The sequence below is a fragment of the Corylus avellana genome, chromosome ca7 (assembly GCF_901000735.1).
Source record: "Corylus avellana chromosome ca7, CavTom2PMs-1.0".
NCBI lineage: Eukaryota > Viridiplantae > Streptophyta > Magnoliopsida > Fagales > Betulaceae > Corylus > Corylus avellana.
In genome coordinates, this window is record NC_081547.1 from 19,690,261 (window position 1) to 19,712,926 (window position 22,666).

General features: G+C 36.4%; 2 protein-coding genes across 2 annotated transcripts; both read right to left on the bottom strand.

The window, feature by feature from the left end:
* Positions 1-11,361: 11,361 nt before the first annotated feature.
* LOC132187970 (probable 2-oxoglutarate-dependent dioxygenase AOP1) lies at positions 11,362-13,695 on the bottom strand. The gene is made up of 3 exons (XM_059602392.1): positions 13,322-13,695; positions 12,336-12,657; positions 11,362-11,604 (listed from the first exon to the last, which is right to left on the bottom strand). Exons 1-3 carry the CDS (start codon positions 13,693-13,695, stop codon positions 11,362-11,364), a joined length of 939 nt encoding a protein of 312 aa, XP_059458375.1.
* A 2,882-nt stretch (positions 13,696-16,577) lies between these two features.
* On the bottom strand, positions 16,578-17,823 carry LOC132186068 (probable 2-oxoglutarate-dependent dioxygenase AOP1). The gene is made up of 3 exons (XM_059599850.1): positions 17,450-17,823; positions 16,951-17,272; positions 16,578-16,820 (listed from the first exon to the last, which is right to left on the bottom strand). The coding sequence occupies exons 1-3, from the start codon at positions 17,821-17,823 to the stop codon at positions 16,578-16,580; spliced, it is 939 nt and encodes a 312-aa protein (XP_059455833.1).
* Positions 17,824-22,666: the final 4,843 nt, after the last annotated feature.

The following is a 22,666-nucleotide window of genomic DNA, read 5'->3' on the forward strand; positions in this document are numbered from 1 at the left end:
GGTCAATGAATGGATACATGGGATGGTTTTGATTAATTCTTTGAAGCATAGTAAAACATATATATGATTTAATTTGTGAGAACTTCGGATTAATATTGATGAACATAAAGTATGTTGTTATGATTTGGTGAGTGTGAATTCCCAAACCTTAGTACCTTTATCCTTAGATTTACTTATTTTATTTAGTTTATGTTTATCCTTTAATTTTCAAAACTCAAAAATCAAAACCCTTTTGGAACTAGATTAGGATTTAATTAGTTTAGATATAAATTGCTCTTTCAAAAATACAATTCTTTGTGGGATCGACCTCGCACTTGCAATCCATTATATTACAATCGATTCGTGCACTTGCGAGTTAAATAAATTTGCACACCATATTGCATATGTTGAAGGTGATGGGATCCACATGTCGCCCCAAATATTAATCGAAGTGCCATCACCAACCCTCCATATCAAGCCCTCCTTAAGCAGATTTTTAGCATTCCATATGTACGCCATGCGTAGGAAGGATTTCGCCCTAGCTTCGAATTAAGAAAACAACCATTCAGGTAATACTTTTGATGGAGGACTCTAGCTACCAAAGTCTCATGTTGCTGCAATAGTCGCCAACCTTGTTTGGCTAGTAATGCCAAGTTGAAGCTCTCAATGTTCTGGTATCCCATCCCTCCTTTCTCGTTCGGTCTGCCCAATCTCTCCCAACTCATCCAAGCAATCTTGGTCTCCTTATTTGGACATCATTGACACTGTTTTAGGCAACTGGAAGACACTCATAGTATATGTTGGAATGGCTTGGATTACAGCCTTCAAACGAACTTCTTTCTTTGCTTGTGATAACATTTTTTAAGTGTAATACCCCGATAAAACACCAAGTTTTAAAAGTCTAATAATTTACTATAAGTAGCTCAACTTCTTCAGTCCTTTTTAAGCAAAACCCAAGACACCCACTTCCTTACCGAACGTACACTAGGGGGATCACCTGAACGTACGCTCTTGACCTAAGTTCGTGCATACACTTGGGGAACCACCACAAGCGTTCGTTGACCAGTCTTTGAACCATTAGGTAATACTCAAATGTACGCCTGAACTTTTCTACTTATTGTGCAATAGTATACGAACGTTCACCCCTATAGTACCTAAACATTTGCTGACAACTCTAAAAAGTAATTTTAACTCATTCTCCACATTTTCAGAAGAAAGCACGCCTCAAGCTCCTCTATAAATCCTTTCCTTCTACCCTCAGCTCATCCTTACACCAAGAAACCCTAACCCTAGAGTGATGAGTGATTTTGAAGAAAAGATGGAAACCTTGGTGGAGTCTTGCCTTCTTCAAAGTAATTTCTAGACCATTCCCTTTTCCTTCATGATGTTATTATTGTTTTCTTAATATTACAAGTTTTAAAGATGCTATAACAAATTCTTGTACCCATTTTTTTCAAAACCAAGAATGATTTTGAAGAGCTTTGAACCTGCGTTTGTGTAGTGACCTAAATAATTAATTAGGCTTAAGACAGCTTAATTAAGGGGTTAATTGGACTTTGAGTCACTAGGGACACTTGAAGGGACATTTTTCAAATTTTTGAGTTATGAAGCTACAGTAGACGAACACTCGAGTGGGGGCCCACACGAGTGCTCGTTGACTTTTTGTTGATTGCTGGTTTTTGCCCGCGCGTGCCACCTGCAACTCAAAAACCCCTGGATAAACAGTAAACGAGCGCTTGACACCTTTTTGGTTTGATTCTTGAGTGTGTGTGAGTTTTTTTGACAGATCTATGGATCTAGCTGCTCAGGTCGATGCCTTATCTATCAAAGTAGACCAACTCATGGCAGCTAGGTTTGCCCAAACCTAGTTTCCTCACACTTACACACCACATAAGTCATGTTCATATTGTTTTAATCCTTATCAGCATGTAAGAAATTGTCCATTCATTAGAAACTACAAGATTAATGAGGATGATGCTTGCTATTCTTAACATGAGCATTGATGAGTGCCAAATATTGCATCTTTAGACCCCCTTAATTTACATTTGCTAAACCTTTAGCTTTGTTATTTCCTAATGTTTTTGGTTAGTTTTGGTGTCTTAGTATTTTGAAGGTTGTTAAGAGAAAACTGTGGTTTGAAGGTGAAAATTACAAAGAAGTGGGAACAAGTGAGATTCTGGAAGTTAGGTTTGAGCACACAGCACCACGCTCTAGCGCATATGCACTTGAGCCCAACAGGGAAACGCTCAAGTGCACTCCCGCATACACCCAAGAAGCAGCATCGAAGTCCTAGGTTTTTAGTATTTATAGCATTATTTTCTTTTGTAAAACACACATTGGAGGCACCATTCAGTCTAGAATTCTGACTTTTTGTCGTTTTAGAGTTCTGAATTCGTTTCCTCTTGTAAGTTTATTAATTTTTATGGTTTCAATTCATTTCATTATGCTTTTTGTGATCATGAGAGGCTAAAGCCCTCAACTAAGGTTGAAGATGAAGCCTCGTCATTGACAAAAAATTATATTCTCGTTATTTCGTTCGTACAATTCTGAGTTTCAATAAAAGTGTTGTTTTATTTCAATTCAATTAGTTGATTAATCTCTTTTAATTGAATGTTGTGATTGTTATGTGTTAAATGTTAGATATTCGATGTGTTTCATCTGACGGATACATCGAATCATTCGATTGAAATTGGATATGCATTGTGATTCGTGAATCAAACAGATACATTGGATGATTTGATTTCAATTGGGTATTCGTTGTGATTTGTTAAAGGGGTGGATACATTGAATGTTTTAATATATATTTTTGTGAAACATAGAACAACACATAGGGCTTTATTGTTTGTTGGTTGTATGAGCAAATAAGAGAGTATGCTATTTTGATTTGGCGAAGTGAATTCTGAAACCTTAATGCTTTTTATCATTTGTTTTAATCATTTTTATTTATTTTATCTTTTTGCACGACAAAATCACACAAAATTCGGAACTAGGTTAACATAGGATTGGTTTAGATAGAGATTAAATTTCATGACACAATTCCTTGTGGACTTGACCTCGCACTTGCATAAATTATATTGCACACGACTCGTGCACTTGCGAGTATCATTTTAAACCTTACAACAAGTTTTTGGGGCCGTTTTCGGGTAATTTTTTTGTTTGTGCAAATTGATTTTGTTCTTAATTGATTTTACTTTTTTACTAGTTTAGTTAGATTTTTGTTTTATTTTCTTTGTTGTAATTTTATTTTTATTTATTTTTGCTTTATTATCTAATAATAATAATTAAAAAAAAAAGTGTTTTGTGGTGTTTTTGTTTCTGTTGTAGTCTCTGCCAGAGGAACCAGTGCCGCTTGAGTGCACCAGCACAAGGGAAGAAAGTGAGAGCCGCACCTGGGCTCGATCATTCTACGCTTGGGCTCCAGTGCACTGCACATGCACGCTCGAGCACACACCATTGCCGCTTGAGTGCACCAGCACAGTAGCAGCACACCTGACGGACCAATGCACACCTACGCTCCATCATTCCTCACCTGCGCTTGAGCGTACCTCTGCAAATAGCCTTAGCAAACCGGCAGCAGCTCAGTAGAGAAGCTTTTTTCAAATTCTTTTCGGTCTATTTTGTAAGCAGTTTATTTTCTGTTTTTACTTTTCTTATTTTTGTGAATATTTTGTTTTTGTTAGTTAGTTTATTTTAGCATTTTTGTTTGGTGGATGCTTGGTCAGAGATCCTTAAACCTAGAGCTGACACTTTTAGATCCCGAATTGGAAAGAACTCTTCGGAGAAGTCATAGAACACCTGCTAAGTTAGAGACTGTTGAGATGGGAGACCAACCTGTACCGAAGAATGTGGACCTCACTAGATCTCAGGGGCATTTGTTCACAGCTGTTGCGACAACTCTCCTTCGTGTATAGTTTTGCCCCCAACTAATGCCACACATTTTGACCTTAAGCCTCATGTTATCCAACTTTTACCGTCATTCCACGGTTAAGAGATGGAAAACCCTTACAGTCATGTGAAGAAATTCAAGGATACGTGTGCAACATTCAAGTTTTAGAACTTTTCTGAAGAGTCTATTCATTTGAGACTGTTTCCTTTCTCTCTTCACGATAGAGCCAAGGCATGGTTGGATTCTAACATGCCCATATCTACCACATCGTGGGAAATATTGTTGAACAAGTTCTACAATAAGTTTTTCCCGATGTCCAGAGTTAATGAGTACCAAAAGGAAATTAGTTCTTTCACTCAGGAGGAGAATGAGAAGTTTTCTGAGAGTTGGGAGCGATTCAAAGACTTACTGATAAAATGCCCTCCACATGGATATGAGAAATGGAGACTCATTCAGTTCTTCTACCAAGGATTGACTCAATCGAACCGTAGTATAATCGAGTCTATGAATAGGAGGGTATTTTTAAGCTTAATGGAGGATGAAGCAGACAAAGCATTGGATAAGTTGTCCAACAACTCGCAGCAGTTGGATTGTTCAAGTTGTCAGGACAAATCTGCATGTATTCCAAAGAAAGGAGGCATCTATGAATTGAAAGAAGACACGGATATAAGGATGAAGATGAATGCTCTCACCAAAAAGGTCAACGCTCTCACAATGCGCCAGTCCATTAATGCAACCAATGCATTCAATGTTGATAGCTGTTCCATCTGTGCTTGTCCTATGCACTTAGCACAGAATTGTCCATCTCTACCGACTTTTGCCGAGTGCCCAATGAAACAAGTGAACGCTTTCAATGATTACCAGAAGCAAGCAAGTGGACCATACTCGGAAACCTACAATCTAGGGTGGTGGAACCACCCTAATTTCTCATAGAAGCAGAACCAATCGATGAATCTGGGAGGAGCCCCTCATCATGCCCAAAACCAATACCCTTTAGGATGCCATCCACCGGTTCAAAATCATGGTTGCTCGGCTCATCCAACGCCACCCCCTACTTACCAATCACCCAATCAAGTGCCAGCGTCTTCTTCACAGTCTACCTTGGAAGACACTCTCAAGGCCTTCATGCAACTCACAAGCCAATCTATAAGTGAAGTGAAGAATGCTACTATGGTGAATACCCAAGCGATTGCCAAGATGGGGAGTCAGATTGGACAGATAGCCAATCACTTGGGTGAAAGAGAGAAGGGAAAGTTCCCTAGTAAGCCCGTGCCTAACCTTAAGGGACAATTTGCAGTTGAAAATTCTTTAAGTCTTGTGCACGGGCAGGAACATGTGCAGGCAATTGTCATACTGAGGTTAGGAAGACAAGTGGACAATCAAATGGTTCTGCCAAAAGAGAACCCTCCGCAGCCTCAATGGAAAGATAGTGGCAACAATGAGGAAAGAGAAGCTGAGCCATCTAGAGCCACACCCATTGTTGAGGATCCTTCAAGGTTGTTTGTGCCTAAAGCACCTTACCCTGAAAGATTACAAGCGCCTAAGAAAGGAGGAAATTTGAGGATATTCTGGAGGTATTTAAGCAAGTCCAAATCAATATCGTATTTTTGAATGCCATCCAACAAGTTCCATCATATGCCAAGTTCTTGAAGGACTTGATTACTGTCAAAATGAGAACGAATGTCCCAAAGAATGCATTTTTGACTGAGCAGGTCAGTTCTATCCTACAATGCAAGTTGTCCATCAAGTACAAGGACCCTGTGTGTCCTACCATATCTTGCATGATAGGAGTCAGTCGGATTGAAAGGGCGTTAGTGGATCTTGGAGCAAGTGTGAACCTACTGCCCTATTCAGTCTACTTGCAATTGGGGTTAGGGGAATTGAAGCCCACATCTATGACACTCGAATTGGCTGACAGGTCGGTGAAGATTCCAAGGGGAATAATTGAGGACGTGTTGATTAAGGTTGATAAGTTTTATTTCCTTGTGGATTTCATTGTGTTAGACACAGAGCTAGTTCAGAATGTTGGAATTCAAATACTGGTGATTCTAGGGTGAACTTTCTTAGCTACGGCTAACGCCTTGATTAGTTGTAGGACGGGGGTAATGAAGATCTCTTTTGTGAACATGATAGTAGAGCTGAATATCTTTGATATTAGCAAGCAGGCACTAGAATATGATGAGGTCATACATGTATGCTTTATTGAGGAGATAGTCGGTGAATCAAGCATAGAGGACCTCTTGGAAGGATGCCTTGCTTAATTTGGAGAGGATTTGGACTTAAACAAGTTACTTGAGCAACCAGATGCAATTTTGAAGTCTGCTCCAGTGACAAGCAGTGACGATTGGGAGATAGCATTTCCAAAGCCTCCCAAGAAGGAACTTAAGCCTTTACCAGACACTCTTAAGTATAAGTTCTTCGATCCAGCCGAATCTTTGCCTATAATTATAGCTTCTGACTTGGTTGAAGCTCAAGAAGAGAAGTTTGATGTGTTGAGAGAGCACAAGGAAGCTATCGGCTGGACCATAGACGACATCAAAGGAATCAGCCCCTTGGTGGTAATGCACAAGATACATTTGGAGGAGAATGCCAAGCCATCGAGGGAGCCACAAAGGAGGCTAAATCCAACTATGCAAGAAGTTGTGAGAGCAGAAGTGATTAAGTTGTTGGATGTAGGGATCACATATCCAATTTCTGATGGCAAGTGGGTGAGCCCGATTCACGTTGTGCCTAAGCAGGCTAGGTTGACGGTAGTGAAGAACAAGGATAACGAGTTGGTCCCAACTCATATTCAGTTAGGATGGAGGGAGTGAGGAAATTGTTGAGGAGGCTGTTAATGAGCCAAGTCTTGAGAACCCTTTGGGAGAGTGCTTTGCTCAATTTGGATGTGATCTAGACCTTGACAAGTTCCTTGAGCAAGCTGAGACTTTTAATGTGTAACGACCCCGATGGAAAAAATTAATTAACTAATAATTGACCCCACAGTTCGTCTCTCAGCCCTATCCCTTACGGGACAAGACTTAGGGATCACAACCTCTCCTACACGAGAGACCTCAGCAGAAGACTTTTAAATTATAGGGATAGAGAGCAGTAACTAAAACAACCACACATTCATACACCAGAGTAAACATAATACCTCATATCATAAAGATAAGTCACCAATGTATTGGTCATCACACCTTCATTAGAACAAAATATTACATCCCCAAATCATAATTGTCTTACAAAATATCAACAGATCAAATCTTAAGCTTAAGTAGGGCATGTCTGCTCTGATGGTTCCTCCATCATCCCACATGGACTTCAACTACTTAGAGTCTATATCCTAAAAAATGACTCGGATCAAGTTCAACACAACTACCCATGTGTAATCCGAAGGCATCCTCGTCTAGGTTAGCTAAACTGAGCAATTATTCATAGTGGAGGGGGAAAACATAAAACGAAGGGGTAAGTCTAAAGACTTAGTGAATGTCAATGCACATAATACACATGCTAGTTTATTGATGAACTCTATTTGATAAAGTATGCAACAGTTTAATCATGACAGTTTTCCATAGGTGTGATATAGGTATATGATACATGCTTATAATCATTAATTAACAGTGATAGTTCAACAGTATGGTCAACCCGAGATATTACTCATTCTCAGCAAGGTTGGCTCTGTCCCAAGGGACCTGTAATACAACACTGGTGCCCTGAATATTGTACGCTACTGTCCATAACACTAGTGGTATGACTGAGTCCAACCTTAGGTGGCCCACATCACTAATGATGTACATCCTATAGCAACCGATCGCTAAGGCTACGCCAGTCACGAAACAACCATTGGATCCAAGGCCCATATACAACACACACATTTGACCATAAAGTTAACATATATAGGAAGCCTATGGCCGTTATCCCGCACGTACCGGTGTACCATGTCATACAATGTAATTTATCTTGTCCATATTTTACATGCATGCTTTTACAAGTCTCATTTTCGTTATCATGTTAAGTACAACGTTTTTCACAAATGCTAGAGTTCAAGTGTAGCAGAAAATATATTTCCGTGAGAGTTGCAAATATGCATGTTTTGGTACACAAAATAGACGTGCAAATATGGAAAAATAAATGGCCAAGCATTATGTGAGTTAAAACTCACCTGGTTCGATTAAATCCTCCAAGTAATCCTCCAACAAGTTCGGGTTCTCCAAATCTCTTGAAAATCCTCTCATTAGTCCTAAGTTCACTAAAACAAACCCTAGCTTGAAATCAGGGGGTGTTGGGTGCTTGGCCAAAAAGGCCATCTCCTGAACGTCCCTGGGCGAGCGCTTCTCCTAGGGACGAGCATTCGTCCAGTAAAGTCCAGGTGGAAAACCTCATTTGACCCACTTATTTCCCGGGCTTTCTAACAGTCTCTTATGCTATCAAGAGGCTTTATAACAGTATTCTAAACCATAACAACGTTTCTAACAGTAAGATTAAATCTAGGCAAGAAGAAACGTTTCCTTAAGCTTCTGGGTGGAGAAAATTGAATGGGGGTGGATGGGTATTTATAGGGGGTAAGTCTGAGGGCAAAATGGTGAATAACAGGAAAGGGGCGAGCGCTCGTGGTACTACTGGGAGCGAGCGCTCATGTACTGTTGCTCAGAGGGGTTAGGTGGCAAGTGACACATGTGGAAAAAAATCAGTGGTCAATAAAAGGTCATCGAGCACTCGACCTGGTCCCCACACAAGCGTTCATGTACGGTTGCCAGACAAGCGCTCGTGGGTGGTCCCCCACACAAGCGTTCATCTACTGTAGCTCCAAGACCTGAAAATTCCAAAATGTCCCTCCAGGTGCCCCTAGTGACCCAAGGCCCAATTAAGCTTCTAATTAAGCTGTCTTAAGCCAAATTGATTATTTGGGTTACTACATAATGAGCCAAGTTTGAAGGATCTTTAGAATAGTGCTTTGCTCAATTTGAATGTGATCTAGACTTTGACATGATACATGAGCAAGCTGAGGCCTTATTTGATTCTACTCCTGAGATGCAAACTGAGAATGGGGAAACCATTGAGATATCACTCCATAACCCATCTTCATTAGCAACTGAGCCTCTCATTGTTGATTACCATGAGGAGGAAGAAAAGGAGCAAGTTGAGCACCCAGAGCAAATTGAACCCCCAGAAAATCTAAATCAATCAAATGACAAGGAAGTGAATACTGAAGCTCCTTCCTTCTTCATTGTCCCTCTTGAGACACATCATGAACCCAAAGCTTCAACTCCTCAATGCCTCAAAGAGTCATCTTATGCCAAGATCTTCAAGGACCTATGCACACAAGTGCGCAAATCTAGGAATCATCTTCCTAAGAAGATTCCTCCAAGCAAGCAAGTCAACTATCTAAGATGGCAAAACATCCTTCGAGAGTGCTATGAAGTTTTAAAGAAGAAAGGATGGAAGATATTGGTTGGACATTCCAAATGATCGGGGAAAGCACTGTAATTTTTCTCTTCCATTTTATTTTCCGCACTTCTAGTTATGATTTTTTTTTTTTTTTTTTTTTTTTTTTTTTTTTTAACTTTTTCATTTTATTTCTTCTCATTTTAATTTCTTATTTTTAATAGCAATTAATCTGATGATGCTTGTTTCAATGAGAAAATATTGCTGTTAGTTTTTTGACAGGTGTTCTGTTGTTTAAGTTTGGGGGACGCCCTGCCTTTTGCACACTAGAGTGTATTTTTACTTCTGCTAATGTATTTTTATACTACACATTGAGGACAATGTGTAATTCAAGTTTGGGGGTATGGAAAGACACATTATCTGTTTGTTTGTTTTTATCTGTCTGTTTGTTCTAAAAAAAAAAAAAAAAATTGTGCTATGTCGCTGTTAAGTATAAGTTAAGCTGTAATTGTGGTTTGCACTTCATTGGCTTCCATAAAGTGTTGATCACATGATCATTTCATTAGGAATCTGAGTCCTTTGATTTATTTTTGGGCAAATGAAACTTCAATTGTTTTGAGTTGAATTATCATGAGCATAATCATTTTTATTTTGAGATTTGTTGGATGACTTATTGATGAATGACCTTGGTATGGCTAGGTCATTCATTAATAAGGGAGCTAATAAACTCAAAAGAGATCATTTTGAGTTTTTTACTGAGTAACCAGACCTCTTGCCTCTTAAGCATTGAGTGTTCGGGTAAAAATGTGTGAAGTTCAAGTTGATTGATGGTATGGCTAGCTTGGCTTCGTAGCCTTTTTGACTTGAGTTAATAAGCCCTTAGAGATGTTCTACATCTAGTGCCTTAAAGCCATCTGCTTTGGGAGCCATTGGCCTAACACTCATTACATGAGTCAATTAGAAAGCTTAAGGGAGCTAAGCATTGCATAGCCTAAAAAAAAAAAAAAAAAAACACACACACACACAAAAGAGAAAGAAGAAGAAAAAGACATATCTGACCTTGGTTGTTTCATCTGAAAGGGATTCTTACAAATTTTAAGGTTATGAACCATTTGTCTTAAAATTAAATTGAAGCCTCATGATTGTATGGTAATTTCACTTTGCACCTATCAAAACATATGATGTCTCAATTGTCCATTTATGAGTTATTTTAGTTTGGATTCTGATGCAGAGTGACTTAGTAAGCTGTAGCGAAGAACAACAATAAAACAGCGGATAACTAATTTCAGATCTAGATTCTATTAAAGACCTAAGAATTCTTCTAAAAACAATAGATACTCTCTAAAGTTTAAAGGAAAAGAGGAATAAACTCAACTATGAGTATTCTCATTAATCAAAATCAATAATAAACAACAACTGTTTTTTCTAGAGGCTATAAGTATATATTTATAGCCCACAACCCTAAACATAATAAAATATGACATAAATACCCCCAAAACCCTAAACTTAATAAAATAATGAAATATTGACTCTCAAAACCCTAATCCTACTAAAACAAGGAAATAAAGACGGCTTAACCTAATTTAAAATGCAGAATATAACATAAGCAGCTCCGAGTGTGCTCGATCACAGGTATAGTGCGATCGATCGCACAACCAGTGGCCTAATGTGCAAGTGTTTGGAAGTGCACTCGATCGCAGGTACACGTGCGCTCGATCGCACTTCCAGGAAACTTGCGATCAGCATCAAATGCCCTAAAGATTTTGAAGATGGAGTTGATCTTTTTAAGCTTGCTCATGACATTCCAAAAATAAGCTTTGAAGATTTCAAATGAACATTACTAGGCAATAAAATTTTAAATGAGTCGTCTTCAACATTACAAACTCATAATTTCAAAAGCCTAACTTGTTAAGAAACCTGTCAACAATATATCTATATATATATATCAAACTTATACAGGCTTACATATTTTAAAAAAACGCACAAACAGCACTATAATGATAATACAAGACATGTTCATAACAACCAAGCCAGACATTTATCAAACTCTAACATAAACTCGACAGAATTGTATAAAGTCACACATAAAGTTGACAGTGTTCTTCATCTACATGAAAATAGCAAGGGTTTCAAGCACCACAGTATGCTTGGAGAGGAGACTCAGGTTTCCGGCCTTCCTCTGTCTCGAAGAAACGAAGGAACTTTTGATGATCAAATGGCTGAAACCGTTGTGGATGTTGGTCATCCACCAGCTCCTCAGGAACTTGTATCATTCCAGTACTGAACGAAAAGAGCCCCACTGAGTACCTCTCTTCTTTTGTGTTCAGAATCACTCGATGTTTAGCTGAACGGATTCTGCCATTGCTCCATCCCTTCACAGATCATACAAATTAAAATATGCTTCTCCCAAGTTATAAATCTCCTATTGAGTCAACAGAATGTCAAAACATTTGCCTAATTTCCCAAAAACTATGCGACTTTAACCCACAAAGTCCTATTACAGGAAAGCCGTCTGCACATTTGGGATTGAAAATTGAGAAAACTTCCACTGCCATGTTTATCAAGTTCAGTATTATTAAGCTTTTCTTGTGCTTCTAAATTTTGCTTCTCCTTTGGTGACTTAAGTACAAGTGGTTTCTTTGTTCGCCTATCGGGTTCGGTTGTATCACAGAAAAGGGTATAAAATTATATACATAAACTATAAATTGACTAATTTAATTAAATGAGTTAGACCTCTCAATCTCAACCCATTAATTTTGTGTTTGGTTCGTATCAATTTTGCGGGTTGTGTTACAAATTGTCAGTCCTAAATGTCATATGTCGATTTTGGTTTATATCAATGCATAGCCAAGCCTAATCTGACCCATTTAATTAAGCGATTAAGACCTTTCAATCTTAACTCGCTTATTTCATGTTGGGTTTGCATCGAATTCACACATCGCATCTAAAATTGTAAACGGAAGATAATAATAATAATAATTTGATATTACCACCGTCATGGTTTTCAAAAATTTGAAAAATGAAGCATTTCTCCTCATCATTAATTCATGGGGATGTTTTTCAGTCATAGGATGGAATTGAAGAGGGTAGTTAACGTACGTACCATGAGTGCATCACCAGCAAAGAAGACAAAGGAATAAGGCAATAGGTCGCAAGGAATCCAGTCGTCGTCCTTGGTTGCTATCTCCAATCCATCAATATATATTTGATGGATGATTGCAGTGAAGCTCTTGTCCGTATGAGCACGAAACCCTATATTACTCTCATTCGTCTCGGGTACTCTATATTTCATCAGCCGAAGAAGGTAATATAAAGACTCTTTGTGAGCCTCACAGTATTTCTCCAAACCATAACTTTCAAAAACCATTCTTTGCACCATTTCATCTAATTCCTTCACTAGCTTCGAGTATGAAAGTATGGTTTCACTACCAAAAAACATATCAACGGTAAAGTTATGCAAATATTAACAACAAAATTCACTCATTCCTCAAAAAACATAAATAAAAAATTGACTTATCACGCGCCCTCATCTTAATCATAACCCTCAACTTTAAAAACGGTCAATTTAAAGTTACCATATTTGAGAAGTTTGCAATATCAATAATTCCAGTAAATAAATCCTAACAGATAAAGTGAATTCCCCAAAATACCCCTTTCTAAATTCATGGTATTTTTGTAATTTTATAAACATTGTAAGGGTATTTGGGAATTTCAATCATCAACAGTTTTGTTTAAAGCTAATTTTGAAGGAAAAAGAGTTGATACACAAATTTATGAAATATGGCATAACTTTAAGTAACTGGATCATCTCGAGTTCATTTGAACTAGAGAATATCCGTTAGTTATATTCGACGGGTATTTTTGTGTTTTTACTTTTTTAAGAAAAAAAAAATACATCTCCAATATAGCTAACTCGATATTCTTTGAAGATCGAGGATCCTAATTCTAACTTAAAATTAACATTTTTTAAAGTTTAATGATATAATTACAAAAGTAAAGAAATATAAAGAGGGGTAAGGAATGTTTTTCCAAAAAAAAAAAAAAAATCAACAAAAATTTGTTAACGACTGAAAACATCAAACTATATACCTGAAACTGTCGTTGCCGTTGGGCCACATGAGATTTGTAAATCTTTTTGTTCCTTCAACGGTGGTTGCGTTATCGATGCCTGTGCTTTCATGCAAAGGGATGACGGAGATATCTCCGACGTAGCCATGGTAAGTCCTCTCGGCAATGTTTTTCACTTTGGTTTCTTTCGGGAGTTGAAAGACTTCTTTCTCTGCTTCGCAAATTGCGTTTTCAAGCACTTTTGAAACTTTATCGTACACTGCTATGAAGCATCCGTACTCTTCTAGAGCACGCCGAACGTCATCGCCTGTCAAGGACCAAGAAGTAGTTCCGGGCTTCAACTTTTGGCCGGAAAAATCAATGACGGGAACTTTTGGATGTGTTTTAGAGCCCATGAGTTAATTAATTTTCTGGTTTGTTTTTGCTAAGCTTTGGAGCAAATGTGAATGATGAACTTTGAGATGCACCTATATGTAGAGGAGTCCAGTTTGTTTTTTTTTGGTAGGTGACGAAATCCATAGGAGCATCTCCAACAGATACTTTTAAGTAATTAGAAGATATATAATTGTTGAAATAAATATAGCTTTGATACCGGGTTGAAATTATGATGATGCGAAAATATGAGCGAAAGCAATATAGAAAATAAACACAAAGAACTTTACGGGTGGTTTGGTATTCGACATCTACGTCCACTACTTGAAATACCCCTTAGGGTTACATTGTGCTCATTAACTTTTTTTTTTTGTTTACAATACAGAGTCCCTATTTATAGGGTAATGACTAAATACAAGTATAGTGATCAAATTTCCTTGATTTGATTACAATTCCAATATATATATATTTCATGTATTCTAACAATAATAATGAACATGTCATCCTACACTATATATATATCATACGTACAATTGAAATGATGTGACAGTGAAAATTTATTCTTTGACAGTTTTTTAAAAAATTAGTGTTGATCATCCAAGTGCTATCTTTACTATTAAATTATCAAATTTTATAGCAGTTGTATAATAGCTTAATTAGTAAATAACAATATTGGCGCTATACAAAAAATCCAAATGCTCCAAAAACATAAGATTCCTGATGGAAAATGAAGAAAGAATATTAGTTTAGACTTTAGAGTTACAATTATTTTGTAATCGTTTTTAATATTTAATTTATATTTTAAGAGTCCGTATTTAATATATAATGGGCTTGAACCAAAAGTTCGTCACATTAGGGTTAGGGTTTAGTGTTTTATTTGATCTATTTAAGCATAAGTTTCAACTGCATTTGACAGATAGTGATTGATGAATAAACAGTTATTTTGTTCTTTGAGAGTTGTGATTACTCTTTTATGTGATGAGACTTTATATTCTTGGTGAGACACCAAATTTATCCAATTGGTGAGACAAAAATCTTTTATCTTTATTTTGTTCGTCAATTCATCCATAAGGTTCGTTCTGTTCATCCAACGATGGAAATAAATGTTATGGTTTTTTTTTTTTTTTTTTTTCAATATTAAACAGAGGAAAATAGTTTTTCTCATTTTCAGCTCGAATTAGTATTAATATATTAGTTTTGTAGCTAAGGTTATAAGAGTGTCCACATAGTGTGGAAAGTTATTTGAAGTTGTTTACTACACAATTATTGAACAATGGAAGGTGACATATGTACAACCTTCGTTTTTTCTTCTTGTTTTTTCATATAGTGGCTTGCATATATCACCTTGAAAATAATAAGAAATATATAAAATTCAAAATATAGTTCTTTTAATAAAATTTTCTAACAATAAATATTTTAATTCTGTCCTTTTAAATTTTTATATACACTGACTTGACAATGAGAGGTTAGGTCCACTACGCTTAGCGATCAAGGTGCTTGCGTCTAATTAAATTAAGGTGACATTTCTCAAAGTATTTTAACATGCCTATTTATTAAAATGAGGGTCCTATATGATTGAGGAAGCACTTTCATCAACAAGCGTCGTCAACTTCTTTATCTTTCGATTTATTATAGTGAAGAACATTTTTTTAATATGCAATGTTCTTTCTATATTAATTTATATAAGTTAGTTTTTGAAGGGCTAACGTTAGCTAGGGAACAACAAGATTTTAGATATTATGGTGTTCTCTTATGTTATGTGGTAACCGCTCTGTAAAAACCACGTTTAATATTCAACGGTTAAGAATACTTAAGCTCATTGCATAATCCAAATTCATAACAATTTATTTACTAAGTCGTGGAGTCCTTTCTTCCACCCTGTCAAACATTTTGACGTTTTCCAAATTAGCCAAGCTGTAGAGTGAAAAATATTGGTTGGGATGAAGATGCCAAGCGAATGGCCTGCATTGCCAGGTTTTTTAAGTAGATAAATGTGATTGATATCGTTATTATGATGTCTGTTTGGAAGCTTTGAGTCTATTTTGATAATGTAGGACGCTACATCTGATTCAACGTGACCCGAAGATGAAGATTTTATTTGATCTTTATTAATTTTTTTTCTCTACTAGGATTATGTTTACTTTTACTACTAGGAGTATGTTTACTTTCTCAACAAGTATTTTTTTTCTATATATATGTTAGTCTGTAATGTAAAAGACACAACTTGAATTATTATCAAATCTCGGATTTTTCTCAAAATACTTTCCAAATTTATTGTTCTTTAATTCTAAAGCTTGTTTTATCTTTTGGTCAGAAAACACAGAGACCTCTGATTATTGTTACCAAGTCTTCCACTACGCAATCACTTAATTGATGACACATAATGTTATTTAAGGTTACTTGGTAGTTGTCTCAAATCATTTGATTTCCGCTTTGGCATGTTCATACTATGATAAGTAAGGCTTAGGGTAATACTATCAATTAGTTATCAATTAATTGGTCTGTTCAATGATTGGTTGAAACTATTACGTCAATATTGTAGGATAGTTGTAAGATAAAAGTAGGAGAAAATATAATTTAGCATTATAATTACTCTAAATTAAATGGTCAAGGTAACTTTCTAGGTTGCGCGATGGTAAGCCCTTTTGATCAGTTGTCTTATATTGTATACATTGAGTTACGCATGGTTGAACAAGAGATGAAGACAAAACCATGTGAAAATAGAAAGAAAAGAAGAAAAAAACAATGAGTCCCACTAGAATATATAATAGTAATTAAGAAATATACAATACACTCAGCGTAGGAAATTAAGCAGTTTTCAAACCTTTATTGCATTGATATTAGAACACACCGACAAACGTTTGTCATACAGAAGGTTCCTTTAGATAAGAGATAGTACTTAATTTCAAACACCACAATAGGCTTTGATAGGGCATTTGGATTTATAACCCTCATCTGTGCGATAGAAATGCAGTAATCCAATATGATCAAATGGCTTATACTGCAAGGGGTGTTCTTCATCAACAAGCTCCTTTGGTACTTCCACAATCCCATTGCTGAATGAAAACAGTCCAAGGGAGTACCTTGTCTCCTTCCCAGTCATGATTACTCGGTGATTCGGAGAAAGAATTCTATCATTGCTCCATGCCTAAGCCAACCAAAAGACAAGCATCTGTTAAAAATGCATATATTAATTAATTACACTTCTTTGAAAGAAATACTAAATTTTACGGATAGGGCGGCATGAAAAATCAAATTAGATGGTAAAAGTGACCAACCATTAGAGCATCGCCTGCCATTACTACAAAGGAAGATGGGGAGAAGTTGACACTAATCCAGTTACCGTCCTTTGTCTCCACCTCCAAACCATCAACTTGATTTTGGTGAAGAATGGTTGTGAAGCTCTTGTCAGTATGAGTAACAAAGGCAAGATTAGGCTCATTCTCATGGGGTACTCTATTCTTCAGCACTCGAAGAAGATAAGTTGTCGACCCTACGTGAGAATCGTAGTACTTCTCTACACCATAGCTTTCATGTATCATTCTCGTCACCATCTGGTCTACTTCCTCTGCTACCATTGCATACGAATGCAGACGTCCACTAATTACCAAGAATTAAAGCATATATGAGTGAATAATAAAAATAAAAATAAAAACCCAAGAAGTTTCGGGACTAAAATTCGACTCCCCTTAAATGCCAACGATTCGTTGGGGTCATGCCTATGAGCAAAAGTCCGAACTTTATCAATAAAGAATAGTAAAGTAGTTAAACTGTTACCAGACATGATCATTTCCATTAGGCCACATTAGATTTGTGAAAGTCTGAGTTCCCTCTAGCGTTGTTGCGTTGTCAATGCCCATGCTTTCATGGAGAGGAAGCTTTGGAATTTGTCCGACATACCCATTCAAGGGCTTTTCATGTTTGTTTCTCATTTTGGTTTCAGTGGGGAGATCAAACAACTCTTCCAGCGCCCCAAAGACTTCATTGCGAAGTTGTGAGGGAAGTTTATTGCAGACTAGGACAAAGCAGCCATAGTCTTCAAGTGCTCGTTGAACTTCCTTGCATGCTGACACCCAAGATCTTGTACCAGGCTTCAAATTTTCACTGGAGAAATCAATAACAGGAAGCTCAGGCTGCAACTCAGAACCCATTTACGCTAGCTTTTTTTCAGAAATTGTAAAGTTCAAAGGCTCCTGAAGGACAATGAAGAGCACAAGTTAATTTGTTTTATATATAGACAAAACATAGAAAATATGTGACGTTTATGGTACATAATGTGATGTCGGCGCGCGTGGAAGTAATCTACAATTCAAATATTCCTTTGAGTCAACTTTGTTTGCCATATAAATTTCTATATATCATCTCAAACTCCATATCACGACTATATGGAGAAATCAAACACTCTTAATTGGAGTTTAAATTGTTATTAAGCATCAACGAAGTACATCAAGTGCATCTCAATAGCATATTATAAAATTTGAGCTATCTATTACATCTAACAATTTAAATAAATGCAGAAGTTTGTCTTACCGAGGCAAGTAGATTTTACATACTGAAAAACTAAAATTAATTACCTTGGTAATACACAAACTTGTGCATTTGTTTAAACCGTTTTATGAAATGAATGGAGCTCAGATTTAATAATATGAGAATCTCATATTTTTAAAAATATGAGGAGATCTCAATCCCCATAATCATTAGGGCCGGATAAATGGATTTTGATGCTTAATGGACAAGTTTAAGTGAGACAATTTTCTTATATATATTTCAATATTAATTAAAAATAAATTTATTTTAAATTTATATTTTATTTTATATTAAAAAGTATTCTTCTTGTGTTTTTGGGAAGAAAAATTACTAATTTAATTTTTCTAACATCTCCTTTTCAATTGATAATCATGGCTAATTCATTTAATTTTTCTCATGACATTGTCAATTTTAATCTTAAAAATTCTTTTTGCAAAAGCAATTGTAACATGTATTATCAATAAACTTTTATAAGTGATATATGCATTTAGAAAAGAATCAAGTCTTCTTATATATATATATATATATATAATAATATAATATGTCAATCGAAGTACTTTCTTCTATTTGTAAAATTTATTTTAACATTTTTTTATTCACTTATTAGATATAGAATTACTTCATTCACTACAAGAAATTTGGTCTTTAGGGGCGACTTCATTTGGACGCTAAAAGTTCAAAAGTGGATGATGTTGATCAACAGTGTCGACTGTTGGACGCTAATGGGTTGGACTCAAATGATCAACTGTTTGATCATTAGCGTTGACTTGGAAGTGGACGCTAATGATGACTTTCAGCATCCACGATGTCGACGCTAAAAGTCTTCTATTTTGCTTGCTAATGCTAGAGTAGATTGAAGTCGAAAGTGAACACTAGTGCTCCACTATCAGCGTCCACTTTAGTGGATGCTAATGGATCTTTAAAAAATTAAAAATTAACCATCAACGTCCAAACGAGAGTGGACGCTGATTGTGGCGTGGACGCTAATTAATGGGTCTTTAAAAAATTAAAAAATCAACCATCAATGTCCAAACGAAAGTGGACATTGATGGTGGCACCATTGGCGTCCACTAATGTGGGCGCTAATGCATCTTGAAAATAAAAAAATAAAAAAATAAAAAATAAAAAACTACCATCAGCGTCTAAACGAAAGTGGATGCTAATGGCCCTGACTAACTAAAAAAACAAAACATTATTAGGGTCAATTCGACCCTAATAATGTTTTTTTTTTTTTTAAAAAAAAAAACAATTGTAAAAGATGTGGTCATATTCAAAAGATATATAAATGATCATAGTGAAAAGAATAAAAGTTTCATGACAAAAAATACCAAAAATAACTCAGAGTTGTCAATTAATGATACTTTTTAAAGTGGACGCTGATAGTTGCTCAATAGCGTCCACTACAAAGTGGACGCTAATGAGGTCACCCCTAATGAGTTAATTTCTCGTAGTTATTATCAGTTGATTCAAGGACCTAAAATAATAAGACGTAAGGAAAAAATGAAGAGAAAAACGGAAAAAAGATAAAGTCATTTGTAATGGAATATGACGCAAAAAAAAAAAAAAAATGCTGGATATTGAAGACTTACCGAGGGTGTAATTCTCCCTACTATGCACAATGCAATCCATGGGAATTGATGCACTTTGAAAGCTCTCTATATTCTTCTAATCTAAGCATTTAATTCAAATATATTGACATTGAAGATCGACCATTGGAGATTAAGACTTTCCATCTTCTTTTAAGCATTTAGTTGAAAAGGCATATTATACATCATTTTTTCAACCATTTCTTTTTACAAATTTAATGGATCCACCATTAGATTTCTAAACTCATGTCAGTCCTACACAAATTCAATAGTGGATTTACCTATTCAATATATGGAGATGCGTGATAGATGAGATAGAGAAAATGTTATGAACATTGGACTTTCATGAATGTAAGAATAAGACTTTCAAAAAAGATATATGTTATACATCTTCTCCTCATCCTTCCACCTTTCAAAATTACTGTTGAATCTATGCGGCCCATGTGTAGGATCCACATGGTTCCACATATCTAATGGTGATTTTAAAAAGTAGGAGGATAGGAGAAGAACCAGGTAGGAAATGAAGCATTTTCCTTAAAGAAAGAAGTAAACAAGTGAGACTTTCCAAGAATTGGGAAATAATAGGTGCTCTCCTTGTGTTCTCCTAGTGTCCTCTTGATCATAAGTAGATATTATTTTATAAAAACAAAGTGAAAGAAGTACGAGCAACTTTCTTTTTTTTTTTTCTTTTTTTTTTTAAAAAAATAATATCTACCTAGGACTAGGAGAGCACCTAGCATTCCCTTTTAGAAAATAATATCAACATAGGAGGAGAGTAGGAGAATACCAGGAGAGCACTTAGCATTCCCCCCAAGAAATTATTGGCATTGAAAATTTTTTACCATAATCTGGGCCTTAATTAGAGACTATTTAATAAACTTTAACCCTTAAATTTGTTTGGAAATAATATTTATTGTACAATAATTAATTTGAGTCCTTAATTAGAGAGTATTTATTTACTTTTTAACTAGTACTCGTTTGGTAGTGCGATTTTAATAAGTGCGATTTTAAAAATTTTGTTTTTCAAATCACTACTTTTTAAAATCGCATAGGGGTTTGGTAAAACATGTTAAAAAAGTTTTTTTTTTTTTTTTTATCAATTGATTGTTTGTATAACATTAGCATATAATTGCGGTTTCATGGCCAAATATGTAAATATTGCGCCAAATATTATTTTAAGCGAAATCGTGATTTTGGTTTAAATTCGCACTTTTTCAAATAAGCACCCCCTAGTCAACTTATAGAAATCGCGTGTTTTTCCACGATTTTAAAATCGCAATCTCAAACACTCCAAAATTGCGATTTGGTTTAAAAACACAGATTATTTTTTTAAAAACGCACTCCCAAATGAACCCTTAGTATTTTAAAAATAACGAATCATTTTTATTTTGAATTATATTTGTTTTTTTTTTTTGTATACATATAATAAAAATATAGTATCTAAAGAGAAAAAAAAAAAAATTGTTATCATTATATTTAAATTCCACCTCTCTATAGATGAATTCCTCATTCCGCTACTATTTAGAATATGGGGCTGCCCCAATGAGTAACTTAATCGACTAGGGATCATGCCTTATGAAGCGAAAGTCATTAGTTTGAATTCTCCCTCCACCCTCTTATGAGGTGGCCTGTGGGCAACACCAAGACCAAGAACGGAATCTTCTTTCTGTTCTATACCCATGTTCAATTGTTCTAAACCAATTGTCAATTGAACTTGTTGCTAAAGATAAGAAGCAGTGAATAAAATACATTAAAGACTCTCGCTAGGTCTTTCGCCGAAAACCTAGAAGAGAAGCAGCTTTTGATCCATCTTTGGATTGTGTGGGCATAACCATTACTAGGGGTATCTAAAACACGCTTGTAGCGTAGAGAAGAGTGGGCAATTCACAGGGAGAAGGATGCCAGACGATTTAGTAACTATGTGGGGAAACTTTATACTGACGGAGGATGAGGGAACGGTCGAAGAGGTTCCGGAGGAGTTCACTGATATTTCTGGCAAGGGCCAAACTTGTTTGGTGGGCAGGCTAATGTCAGAACGAAGTGTAGGGAAAGAAACTAGGGATGGACAAGATTCGGTTGATGGAAGGAAGACCATGGATATTCGAGGGTAGCCTTTTTTTTGTAATGGAGTTTGATGGTAGCACACCGCCTACCTAGGTGTAGTTTCATTTGGCAACTTTTTTGGTGATGTAACATCCCACCTCAACGACACAATATTGTCCGCTGTTGGCTTCCCTCGAACCAGACTTCCCAGGGTGGTCACCCATCCTGGTACTATTCAGGCAGAAGCACGCTTAACTGCGGAGTTCTGATGGGATCATGACCATCATGGCTTTAAAACGCGTTGTTATCATTAAGGGTGTAATATACATTTAAACACATCCTCATCTCCATACCCAGGCGATGTGGGATGTCACAATCACCCCCTCTTAGAACCCAACGTCCTCGCTGGCAACCCTCATGGGATTAACCCATTCTTGGCATCCGCCCCAGTGAACGCCCGCTAGCGACCTTCATGGGCTTGTGCACGCTCTCCCCCAATCTTAGGCTGGGCAATAACTCTAATACCATATGTAACATCCCACCCCAATGACATACAATATTGTCCGCTTTTGGCTCCCCTCGAACCAGACTTTCTAGGGTGGTCACCCATCTTGGTACTACTCCAGCAGAAGCACGCTTAACTGCAGAGTTCTGATGGGATCATGACCATCACGACTTTAAAATGCGTTGTTATCATTAAGGGTGTAGTATACATTTAAGCACATCCTCATCTCCATACCCAGGCGATGTGGGACGTCACAAGTGAGAATGTACATTTTGCCATTGGCATGCATGGGCAGAGCGATGGGGGAGAAATTGGGATCCCTTGTGGAGGAAG